This window comes from Hyperoodon ampullatus (assembly GCF_949752795.1).
Source record: "Hyperoodon ampullatus genome assembly, chromosome: 3".
NCBI classification, from domain to species: Eukaryota; Metazoa; Chordata; class Mammalia; order Artiodactyla; family Ziphiidae; genus Hyperoodon; species Hyperoodon ampullatus.
Genome location: NC_136916.1, coordinates 2688147 through 2701556, shown reverse-complemented (window position 1 = coordinate 2701556; position 13410 = coordinate 2688147). Strand labels below are relative to the sequence as shown.

General features: G+C 44.0%; 1 protein-coding gene across 1 annotated transcript in view; it reads right to left on the bottom strand.

Moving 5' to 3' along the window:
- Window positions 1-13410, bottom strand: part of SVIL (supervillin) — a gene marked incomplete at both ends in the record, with an annotated part of 103075 nt that overhangs the window by 38009 nt on the left and 51656 nt on the right. The window contains one exon of the mRNA XM_079701204.1: window positions 10384-10513. Coding sequence (XP_079557330.1) covers window positions 10384-10513 — 130 coding nt within the window. The remainder of the gene's footprint in view (window positions 1-10383; window positions 10514-13410) is intronic.

Sequence of the window (13410 nt, the reverse complement as noted above, 5' to 3'; positions counted from 1 at the left end):
TTCTGGAACTCGCGTGCTTTTTCCTAGAGCAACTATGTTACATGGGCAGTTAGGCAACCAGGTCAAGCCCATAAAAGTGACTTTTAAGTCACAGAATATCTGACACTGGGGCTGAGTTGTGCTATAGAGATAACCTACATACATAATAACAGTTCTACCTAAAAAAGGCATTCAAATGCTTCTAATTGGGGTTCTGGAGATAGGTGCCTCTTCAATTTCTAAGCCATTGGTGACACTCATTTGGCCTAAAAGGCAGAAGCTGGAGGTGGGGGGTGACTTGAGGGAGACCAGGAAAGGAGGGGGATGGGCAGGAAGGAGGCCGAGGACGGGGCTCAAGGCGCCGAGGACCAGTGCAGAGGAAGGGGCGCGGCCGGGAGAGTGGATGACCATGACCGCAGCAGGCTGACACCGGGGTGGGACGTGCTGGAATGCTGGCCAGAGAAAGTCTCCTTTCTCTCCTCCTTCACCCGTCCCTCCTTTCACTACAAAATCCCCCTGGGTATGGGGGTGGGGCGCACAGGGGGAGAAGCAGTGGCGAGGGCAGGAGCCCTGGAAGCTAGTGCCGAGGAAAGAAAAGCATCGTCCCCAGAACAGAAAGAGCTTCTGTCTCCAGGCCCGTCCTACTCATGAGTGGTGAGATGACCCTAATTCCAAGTAATTCTCTGAATCACAGGCCCTTATAAACTATGCGGTGGACTTGCTAGTAAAACCTCATCAAAATTCAAAAAAGAGGATAAGTTTTCTTGGAAGATGAAGTTTCAGGAGTGAATTTTAATCAATAGGACACTAGCCTTAAAATATTTTTAAAAACATATAAAGTGCCAAGAAAGTTTTCTTCTCTGAAGATCCAGACATCACCAGTGCTATGGGGAACTCAGCAAAATCTCCAGAGTCCTGGCGCACGGGAAGTGTGGTTAATGACTCAGAAAAATGGTATCCCCAGGTCAACAATTCCACTTCCCAAGGCACTTGGATTCTCCTGCAGCTCCAGGGAGAACGTGATGGACGTAAGCCCTGGGATGATACAGGTGTCCCCGGATTCAAGGTGTCCGGTTGTTTGCCAGATCTACGTTAAGGAGCACGCTTTTCACCCACCTCTAAACGATGTTGTTAAACATAAACGTTTTTGCTTCTCTAGAAGTTTCACCTTAACTTTGCCACTTAGTAGGGTTGGTCTAGAGGCCCCTGATTCCCCTTATCTGACTTTAAATGGTTCTATAATGCAGTAAGATATATATAATGTGTATATATTTATCTTATATATATGTATATATATCTTGTATATATATCATATGCATGTGTTATATGTATAAATATACAGTTTATTTATTCCCTTTAGAAATTAACAGAATGTATCACAAGTTGCTATTAAATTTTAGAACTCAAAATATGAAAACAGGCAAGATAGACATCTTCGTCCATGTACTTTTTTTTTTTTTTTTTTAGCTTAAAACTTCATGATTGTCTTGTCTTGCTTTTCCCTTCGAAGGTTTTCTTTCCTCATTTAGAGAAGGACATAATACACAGTAGAGTAAACACTGTGTCACTGTTCAGGTTTTCCTAGGTTTAGCTGATGATATTTAGGATTGACTGGGAGAGTAAGGGAGTTGGGGCGTAATATGAATAGAAGCCCTACCCAATCTATCTTTTACTCTTTCAAATATAGATCTCATGAACGTGATGCAGAAAGATGAGGAGGGGGAGGGAGGGAATGAGAGAGAGAGAAGGAGAAAAGAAGAAGGAGAGGAAGGAGAGGAAGGGGAAGGGGAGGGGGAGGGGAGGAGAAGGTAGTGAAACAGTTGGGAAGAAAGGAGCGTCTTAGGGATGGACAGAGACTCAGTAGGACACAGCTAGAAACTGTGCAAAGGGTTAAGCTGCAAGAATGTTTTCAGGTTACCATACTGCTACTGATGGGTTTGCCTCTGTACACCTGAGAAATCACAGTGCAAATCTCACTAAGTGTTTCTGACACAGGAGGTGATACACGAGAGAGAACTAACATGTGTGACTAGGATTAGTGCAGATCTCAGGGTAAAATTCTTCTACAAGTGGAGAGCTTCATAGATAGAAAATACTGTGATCTGACTTTTAAGTTTTTATCTTATTCACCTCTAGTGAAACTACATCACAGGAACAAATCACAGAATCATGTGTTAAGAGAAATAAGGTACAGTGACACATCATCACTTCTCAGTTTTCAAAAATGCTATCACCATTTCGGATCCTGTGCACTGTTAAGGAAATTTAGCTCTGCATCTCTTTAAGTGATTTCCATCCATCATCAGTGCCCAGAGCCTCACGTGGCCTGAACAAAACATGGGAAAAGATCTCAACTAGGCTTGGACCTCAAAGTGACTATAATCTGACCTTGTCACCCTTTCCCAGCAACTAAGATGAAAGGAAGGGAACAAGGAAAATCTTATTCTGATACAGCCCTGAGGCATGTGAGGAAGAAGAAAACGTGGGTTGAAGCCTGACAAGAGACAAATAGTCCATTTAGACAGAGCTTGTATACTGTTTCAATGCTCTGTTTCCCTCTCTGAGCCCCTGCATTGTTGAATATTTATACCAGGACTGCTGGAGGAAAGGATCTCCAGGAACACTGAGGAGCTAGTGCCCCATCACTGGTATGTAAAACATTCATCTGGGAAAATTGTCCAGAAGTAAAAATACAGGATTTTTTTTTTTTTTTTTTTTTTGCGGTACGCAGGCCTCTCACTGTTGTGGCCTCTCCCGTTGCGGAGCACAGGATCCGGACGCGCAGGCTTAGCGGCCATGGCTCAGGTGGCCCAGCCACTCCGCGGCATGTGGGATCTTCCCGGACCAGGGCACGAACCCGTGTCCCCTGTATCGGCAAGTGGACTCCCAACCACTGCGCCACCAGGGAAGCCCAATACAGGATTTTTAGGTCATTTTAATTTTGAAGTGATAAGACAGAGATTGCTTCTGGTAAATGTTATTTTTCTTTAAACTTAAAAATATATGGAGAGGTAGTCCATGTTCATGGATGGGGAGATGCCATCCTGTCAAGATGTCAGTTCTTTCCAACTTGATTTATAGATTTGGTGCGATTCTAATCAAAATCCCAGCAAGTTATTGTGTGGATATCGATGAACAGACAAGTGTATATGGAGGAGCAAAAGACCCAGATTAGCCAACACAATATTGAAGGGGAAGAAAAAAGCCAGAAGACTGACACTCCCCAACTTCAAGACTTATTGTAAAGCTACTGCAAAAGTACCATTACTGCCAAGACAGTGTGGTACTAGTGAAAAAACACACAAATAGATCAATAGAACAGAGTAGAGAGCCCAGAAATATACCCACACAGATATGCTCAACTAATCTTTGAAAGAAGCAAAGGTAATACACTGGAGAAAAGACAGTCTTTTCATAGTCTTTTCAACAAATGACTGGACATCCACGTGCAAAAAAAAAGAATCTAGACACAGGTTTTGTACCCTTCACAAGAATTAACTCAAAATGGCTCATAGACCTAAATGTAAAATGCAAAACTATAAAATCTGTAGATCACATAGAAAAAAATCTAGATGACCCTGGGTTCAGTGATGACTTTTTAGATACAACACTAAATGCATGATCCATGAAAGAAACAGCTAATAAGCTAGACTTCATTGAAATTAAAAACTTTTGCTCTGTGAAAGACACTGTCAAGGGAATGAGAAGACAAGCCACACACTGGGAGAAAATATTTGCAAAAGACATATCTGATAAAGAACTGCTATCCAAAATATACAAAGAACTCTCAAAACTCAGCAAGAAGAAAACAACCGATTTAAAAATGGGCAAATGATCTGAACAGACACTTCACCAAAGAAGATGTACAGATGAAAAGATGTTCAATATCCTATGTCATCAGGAAAATGCTAATTAAAACAACAAGATACTTCTACACACTTATTAGAATGGCCAAAATCCAAACCACTGACACCACCAAATGCTGGCGAGGATGTGGAGCAACAGGAACTCTCATCCATTGCTGGTGGGAATGCAAAATGGTCCAGCCACTTTGGAAGACAGTTTAGCAGTTTCTTACAAAACTAAACATACTCTTACCATAAGATCCAGCAATCATACTCTTTGATATCCAAATGAGTTGAAAACTTATGTCCACACAAAAACCTGCAATGGATGTTTATAGCAGTTTAATTCACAATTGCCAAAACTTGGAAGCAACCAAGATGACCTTCTGTAAGCAAATGCATAAATAAACTGGTCCATCCAGACAAGGACGATTATTTAGTGGTAAAAAGAAGTGAGTTATCAAGCCATGAAAATACATGGGGGAACCTTAAATGCATATTACTAAGGGAAAGAAGCCAATCTGAAGAGGCTATATGCTGTACGATTCTAACAATATGACATTCTGGAAAAGACCAAAACTATGGAGACAGTAAAAATATCAGTGGTTGCCAAGGGAAGGAGGAGGGGGGAAGAGGTGGGGATGAAAAGGCAGAGCACAGAGGGTTTTTGTTTTCTGTTTGTTTTTTTGTCTTTTTTTTGTTTTTGGCCGCGCTCCACGGCACATGGGATCTCAGTTCCTCACCCAAGGATCGAACCTGCACCCCCTGCAGTGGAAGCGTGGAGTCTCAACCACTGGACCGCCAGGGAAGTCCCCACAGAGGGTTTTTAGGGCAGTGAAACTACTCTGTATGATGTTACAATGATGGATACACGTCATTATACATTTGTCAAAATCCAGAGAATGTACGACACCAAGAGTGAACCCAAATACAAATGATGGACACTGAGGGAGAACAACTTGTCAACTGTAATAAACATGCCACCCGGTGGGCTATGCTGATAATGGGGGAGGCTGTGTGTGTGTGTGGGGGGGGGGCGGTTAGGGGAAGTCTCTGAACTTCCTGCTCAGTTTTGCTGTGACCCTAAAACTGCTCTAAAAAGTAAAGTCTATAAAAAATGTATACTGTATATATATATATATATATACACACAAGACATGTGTATTATATAATATACATAATTTATATTTAAAGACTTCAGTAATATATCTTTTCTTTTAAAGTTTAACATTGACTTATTTAGAAGAAAACAGGCATTTCCCCCCTTAGTGATGGAACAGCAGGTTCGCTCCAGATTTCAGCCTCTTTTTTTGGGGTGGACACCAGCTGGCAATGCAGGGCTGGGCTCCCACAGACCCGCATTCCTAACTTCAGAGGAAAGGCACTGAGGAGAGTGAGGGAAAGGCCGCCTTCGGGAGAAGAAACGGGGAGTTTCCACTTGTGAAGATGCCAGATGAAGCTGGGAGGACCCACCAGACCCTTCCTCTGGCTGAAACCCTGTGCCTCTCCCTCAAAGACCTGTTTTGTCACCACTAGTCCTAAAGGAACAGAACAGTCATGAGATTTCTAGTTGTAGGCCACCTGAGCGGCGTGGTCCCAGGGCTGATGAGGAGACAGAAACCCTAAGGGGGAATGACGGGCCAGGTCCCACAGATGGAAGGCAACTAGCACCTGGGGCTCGTGGCGAAGGGGATGCAGCCACTGTTTCTAGCTACTTTGACCCCAGGGACATTCCAAGGGGAATAACAAACAATCACTGGGATTTTTAGCCTTAAACATCATCATGTATTATGTATCAACGTATCATATCAGCCCAGGCTAGGTCTCCCTTCTGTGGCGGGGTTCGGACGGGGTGCAGCGGAGATGGAGAGTGGGGAAGGAGGGCTGTGGTTGCCATGCCAACAGCACCATGGCAGCTAGCTCCCATCAGGACCGCCTCTTCCATCCTGTCTCTTCCACGCCCCAAAGCGCCTGGGCCACCTCCTCCTACTTTATCAAGATAGCCCCGGGGTCCTTCTTGGGCTCCTGACTCAATTTAGGATATAAACCTTGGAGATTAAAATGGGGGACTTTCCTCTTCAACCAGTTACGTGACTATGAGATGAATTAATGCCATAGGTCTCCCTAGGGGTCTGAGCAAAAGTTGAGATGTGGGTGACTGACCCTAAATATATGAAGTAGCGATTACATCTGCGCGCGCGCACACACACACACACACACACACACACACACACACAGAAATGCAGCAAAGGAGTTACTTCCCCAAATGAAACAAGTTTCTCCCTGCTGCTCAGAAATTGCAATGAGGCTTAATACGTGTAGGCAATTCCTCACCTGATTAATAGATACAAAAGACAGGTATTTATGGGCAGCAGGAATAGCAGGAGAATAAGTAGAAGCATATACAGGTTCCTATAGAGCAAAGCAAGAGGATTAGAGGTGAAAAGAGAAGATTTATCACAGCGGGGTGGGGAAGGGGGAGGGACAGAAGGATTTCTCTCACAGAAAGTTAATTTACTCATTGCAATTTCAATTCTCTTCCCCAAAGAGTCCGTCCTACTTGTTTCTTTTTTTAGAATGCTAACAGAAATCCCCACACAAGCACGGTAAGTATACCCAAGTCAGCTCTGTGCAGTAATTGAGTTACTGGCAAGATTACTGCAATTTACAGAAGATATTCCGTGACACACAGGGGAACCCTGACTTTCATGGACCGTTTTAACATCGAATATAAAATATCTTCCTTAACGTCTTTCAAGTTTTTTCATTCTACGCTTGAAACAAAATTTCAGGAAACAGGATGGCACTCCACTCTGGATCAAGGTGGCATCTTGCCTCGGGAGAAGAAAACCAAACAGAGGGGCACCGAGGGGAACCGTCAGGGATGAGAGTTACACGTGGCCAGGAGATCTGCGTGAGAGTCAGGCTTACCCAGAGCAGATTAGAAACGGCATTATCATCTGTAAATGCTCCTTCTTCCTACAGGTTAAAACAAATAGGAGACATTGCAGAGTGCTGGAAGGGTAGGATCGGGTTATGGTGTCACAATCATTTCCAAGAACTCTGTGCTGGGTTCCCGGAGAAGCATGCACATGCCCACACGATCGGGTGGCACAGACACCAAGTGAATTCATCACTCGTCAGCGGGATAATAACCTTTAATTTGGAGGTCGTACCAACAGCCTTCCTTGCCCTCTTAGCCCTGTTCCTTCAACTGACTTCATGCTCTTGAATTGTGATTTCGAATTTCAATGACACAGCCAATCAGAACACGAATGTGGCAGACTGACCTTCCTAGAATTTTCCAGGACTTGTTCTGGGGACATCACAGACCTTAGCTTGATTCACTGACTTGACACGCTGATGGAAGCACAGCCAGATATCAAATCCTGATCTGTGACTCAGATGTGGACTCGGGGTTGTAACCACAAACTCTATACAGGGTTTTTATTTCCTGGAAAAACTCTGAAACATTAATGATCATCTTGACCAAAGGGCACAGGAGTCACTGTCTCTGCCTTAAGTACTGAAGATGCCAAAATGGGGTTGGAATTTTAAATAATGATTTGGTGAAAATAGAGAACTGCAATTTAGTTGAAACAAAGAGACTCCTGCCAAATCCTTTTTCTTTCAAACTTGGCTTCATTTCATTTCTCTCACTCTTGGGATGGGATGAGTTACTCTGAAGGAAACTGTCTGCATACCATGCTCAAGTGGACACATTCCCTGCACTACAAGCCTGGCCGTACCTACAAACCAATGGGCTTTGCCATCTTTAGAACTAATTCTATACACTACAAGGGCAAAAATGTGTAAGTCAGGTTAGCAATGCCCTAAACCACGAACAGAAGGAAGGGAAGAGGGAGGGCGAGAGAGAGAAAACCCGAGCTATTTGTCGCAGGAAACGACAGGGTCCGCGAGGTAGATGATCGGCCCTGCTAAGCTCCAAATCATCAATCCTGATTTTGGGGGATAAATTTGGAAAGCAAGGAACTGATGTTAAGTGACATCAGCTCTTGAGACATGACTGATCCTTTAGAAGGGAAAGGAAAACTCTAACTAACCTCAAATCTAACCTCAAATCTATTCATGGACCAAAAGAGTATTTTCTTCCATATAGGACCCCCGGTGAGATGCGGGTTAGAGCGCCAAAAATTTGTTTTGTTTTGGGACAAACCCTTTGACAGAAACAAAAACTGTTTTAGATTTTCAAGGCCTCCTTTACATCATTTTTTTTTTAATGTGGCTGCATGACAATCTCTAATTACTCGCGTGGCTCGCATTATATTTTTACTGGACAGCGTGGGTTTTCACAGGAGAAGTGATTTATATAGAGGCCGGTCTCCATCTCCTGCTTCCTCTGCTTCTCCACAGGCTGTAACTCGTGGGACCCTGCTCACTGCACACAAAAGCTCGAGGAGGCCAAAGGGTAAAATGTTTCATAACCACGAATATGTGCATTTGATGAACTCAGAAACTGTGCAGGAAGTGATGACCTGACTGTACATCTAGTCCCTTGTCCCTTGGTGCAAAAGATGGAAGGTTCCAGAGCTTGTGCCCCTCGCAAGTCTAGCTCCAGCCCAGGCAGCAAGCTGCCATCTGCATGGAGCACGTGTCATGAATGTCCTTCCTTCTCCAGAGAAGCGGCTGGACACCCAGCGAGCCCTGGCCATGTCTCAAGCACCTCCCCCCACAACCAGCTGCCCCGGGGGACTGTCTTAAGGCAGATCAGGTTCAAGGCAGTTCTCCTGCTACATCGGAGCTGGCGAAGGTGTGGCTGAAACACACGGCCCGCCCTTGGGAAGACGTGAAGCCAAGGGCTTATCAGAGGCCATGGGAAAACCACCCGACCTCAACAGAACTTGTGATTTCCCAATGCCTGCTACAAAAACTGAAAATGGGTGGGCTTATTTTAACTTCAAAGAGCTTATTGTCTTGGGCCGAAGTGAACTAGGTCACTCAGCAGGAGACGGATGGTGAGTTCACTGCTGGTGCAGAATCCGCCACATCCGCGTCCGTGAGCCCAAGACACCACTTCCCACTCAAGCCAGGGGCAACCGCGGTCACCGCCTCCCCTCTCTTGCCTCCCAAGAACCTCTGCCTAGTGTTAAGGCCATTCTGTTCTCACCCGCTACCCCCGTCCTTCTGGGTTACCCAGCCTCGGATGATCCCTGTCTCCAAAGTGGGTGGAGCACTGAAATCGATTCCACTGTTCACGAGGGCTCTACCTGGCTTTGTGCTTTGTAGCTTTACTTTTCACCGTGCCCTGCGGGACCTGCTAGGGAAGGTTTCTTTGCATCTTTCGACATGACCAAGAATGAAGCGCTAAAGTCATGTGTGCACCAATGATTTCAAATCAAGCTTTTAAAGGAAGTTTGTGGACGACGGGGATCAATGATGTGAGGGACAGAGTGTACCCTCACTTCCGGATCTCATTCTGGAAATCCAGGTTCCTACAGAGGTGCTGCAACATCCAATCAGATTTGAGAACTTTACAAATGGCTGAGCTTTAACTGTCTTTAGTCCTTATCTTTAATGTCATGTCTGTCTCAAAAAAGAGAATTCAAATTGCTGTTTCAATGTAACCTATGAAAACACAGAAGTGCCACAGGAAACAGTGTCAGAACTCTCTCCTCAGAGCCCTGTGGACACACCTCCTTTCAATGTAAGTTTCTGAACGCCTGGAGGTCACGTTCATCATTTCTTTCTTCCACGGATGCTTATTAAATTGTTTTAGATTAGAAGGGGTCCAGGTGATCATCTGGTTGTAAGTATTTTGTTTTCCTTTTTGTTTGAAGACTTTTGAGCCTAGAAGTTGGCCAGTGGGTGTGTCACAGCGTCTACTTTGCCCCCAGCCAGCAGGTGCATTGGCAATCACAGGGCCATGCAGTGGGCAAGTCACCGTCCGCTTTCAAAGTGTGCACTGACTGGTCAAAGCTGGTCATCATTACTAGTAATTTAGCAATTACATTTGCCTATGAAGAAATGCTTGCCTGTATCAACAACAGTGTATTACTTTTCTCGAAACTTGTCACATACTTTGCCATACCTTCTCAATAAAAGGCTTACCTGCTCATCGTGAAACATGTCTTCAATTATGAAATCAGTCCTCACCGACCACAATTATGTTCTTCTCTTGTATACTCCTGTTTTAAACCTCGGCACAGGACGTTCAAGCCCATAATTTATATGCAACTTAGAAACGGTTAGCGGTCAATGACAGTTTTTCATTCTAAAGACTTTAATAACACCGTAAAGTCAGACTTCATTTAAGAAGGTCTGAAACCAAAGTAAAAGCACACACTTCCAAATTTAGGAACTTGCTTGCTGATGCATTAGGTACGTGGTGCTGTTCCCAGTTCTAGAACATCTCAAGACTTTACCTGGTGATCAACTGAAGCCGCTGTGGGACAGACTTTTTAAAATGCGGACACTCGTGGCAAGAGAGTGCTAGGCTTCCCAGGGTAGTAACCAGTTACGTTATGCATGCTCGCCTGGTGGATGCACGTCCAAGCGTGATGTTAGTTAGAATGCTTTTCCCGTGCACGGACAATGTTACCTTCTTCTTGAGTGACTGTCCCGTTTCTTGGATGTGCAGGCTGCTGGTGACGGACGCTTTGCCGTACTCCTGCTTTCTGTTAAGTCTGTTTCTCCAGTCTTCCTCACCACTTTTCTTCAACAGTGCTAATCTAAGGGGAAGACACGCCGACCAAAAAGAGTTCAGCACCAACGCTTCCTGGTAACAGAACCACAGTTTAAGTCATCCAGAAGTCTTTGCCCGAGAAATGACCACCGCTGCCTAATTTGAATCATTCTGAATGTCACTTATTCTGAAAAAAGTCTGTCTGGAAAAATAGTACAGATTACTATATTATGTAGATTATTATATTTTCTAAGATGGCCCCAACAGTCTTAAAATCGGATTGAAATGCAAAGCTGAAAACTGACTTTCCCAGATAAAAGATGCAACATCATTCTACCAAAGGAATATCTCTGTTTTTTCCTTGCCTTTGGGCTGAGAGCAGGAAGGAAAATAAAAGTAAACGTCCCCAGAGAAAAATGTCTTCTAGTGATCCCTTCTGGTCACTTGATGAATTAACATTTAATGACTAAAGCTGGATAGCAGAAATGGGTTTAAAAATTTAAAGCTATTGACAAACTCTGAATATCACATGTTTTAATTACAGGTAAAAGATGATGTTAAGATGTCCTGTATTCTAAGTCCTGTTCTTTTCTTCCAAATGAACTTGGTCTTTCCAATCTGCCTTCTTAATACAGAAACTTCTCTGTAAACCCATTTTTAAAATTATCATTTCAGTTTTCCTCAGGGGAAAGCGATATACAAAAACAGAATCTAATGAACTGAGGTTTTTACCTGACCTACTTTAGTTCAACTATGGTGTGACTTGATAAAAAGCTGCTTGGATGTTTAAATCTATGAAAGGTTATTCTCAAGAACATGAGGCTGTTTCAGTCTCGGGCATTTAAGTTGGACAAACACAGGAAAGATAAAAGGCACAAAAGTGGTGATCATTAAACTCATTTGAGCTGATGCTCAAACAAGTTAAAGATCAGGGAAAAAATGATTGGACTCCTTTCCCTATGGTGAGCCTGCTGGGCTGGTCTCTTAAACATTCATTAGTGCATGTCCATAAAGAGTGTATTTTTAAACAACACATCAGTGCTCATTTGGCTGTTAACTCCTGTCAAGTAACCTGGTCTCCGTTCCTTATTGGTCACAGTGGGAACTGAACTAGGTGGTTTCTAAGGGCCCTTCTACCGAGTGTCCTGACTCCGTTAAACATCTGAATTGGAGATGGGATGAAATATATCATACTCCACGATAAAAGTTTAGTTAAGCAAATAAGAGAACAGATTTTGCAGTAAATTTGACTCCATGTACATCTACAAATTCATACAGAATCATACTGTATATTTGTATTCGCTCAGTCAAATAATGGAAAGCAAGCTATAAAGAACTCCCCAAGGAGTTCAAGCGGGGCCAGGGCTTCAAACTCCGGACCTATCCCCTTCCCCAACCTCTTCCTTTTCCTTCCCTTCCCTTCTGCTATGTGACAGCAGGTAAGACCCGACATTCACTCCACAAAGCTGGTATAACGCCGCCTCGTTTATCTGTGATGTTGTGATTTATAATAAATATATACTTGGTCTTTGTCTCCTTTCCTGGCACAGGAGCTCCTACAACTTCTGGAATTTCCTGAATGATGAGAGTGGTAATGGTATCGTCTGTGGATGAGGTGACTTTTGGAAGCATCTAAGTGTGGGCTTGTTGCCAGGAGAACCAACCCTGTGATTAGAGGGTTGGAACTTTCAGCCCCCCCGCCGCTCCCGCGGACCTCCAGGGAGGAGAAGGGGCTGCAGATTAACTACATCCCTGGCCACTGGTGATTCAACTCAATCAGGCCTACGTAATGAAGCCTCCATAAAAAAGCCAAAAGGACAGGGTTCCGAGAGTTCTTGGGATGGCAGACAGGTGGAGGTTTGGGGAGGGTGGTGCACCTCGTGAGGGCATGAAACTCCACACCATCTCCTTACACCTCGCCTGTGCATCTCTTCTATCTGGCTGTGCCTTAGTTACCTTCTTTGATAATAAACTTGAAGTCTAGTAAATAAATATATTTCTCTGAGTTCTGTGAGCCACTGTAGCAAAGTAATTGAGCCCAAGGAGAAGGTTGTTGGAACCTCCAGTCTGTAGCTGGTGGGTAGGTCAGAAGCACAGGTGACAGCCTGGACTCGCCACTGGTGTCTGCAGAAAGGGGGAGGGGCGGTCTTGTGGGACAGGGCGCTTACCCTGTGGGGTCTGATGCTGTCTCCAGGTAGACAGCATCAGAACTGGGTGGAACTGTAGGACGCCCAGCTGGTGTCAGACAATGGCTAGATGGTGAGGGAAAAAATCCACACTGGAAACTAGAGTCAGAATCTTGTATCTAAGATCCTACTTGCTCTCATTTAGCCCCAAAGTCTATAATCTATGACGCTTGGCAATAGTCTGCATTCTACAAGGGCTAGTTCGTGTACTTGAAAACAGATTCTAATTTCCTTTAAGGGTTTCCATCTGAATGTCAGACTATATAAGGACTAAGATTGATCTTTCCTCTAATTATTCTGAGTGAGTCAGTTTTAGTCTAACAGGAAAAAATAATCAAATAAAATCAAATCATGAAAAGAAATCATGAGTATTTGCACGCTGCAGTAGGAGCTTTCAAAGCGTCTATAAAGGAGACTTCCAAGAGGTAAGCATGCCAGTACCACCCACATGAAGATGTACTTCCAATTCCTCATCTTGTGAACACAGACATTCATCTAACTGATACTCTCCTTACCGCTCAGAACCAGCTCTGACTTCACCCTTGACCTAGACCAGCAGTTATTCATCTTGGCTACCTTACCTTTGCAATCAGATGAGAGTCCAAGTGATTTCAGAGAAATTTAAAAAATCAAATGCAGCCTCAGAAGTTGCATTTATTAAAAAGAATGCACTATGGTCCCTAAGGGCATTCTCAGAAATAAGGTCCCAAATGTCTGAAGCCATGCCAACATCATCTAAATAATCATGTGGTTACCC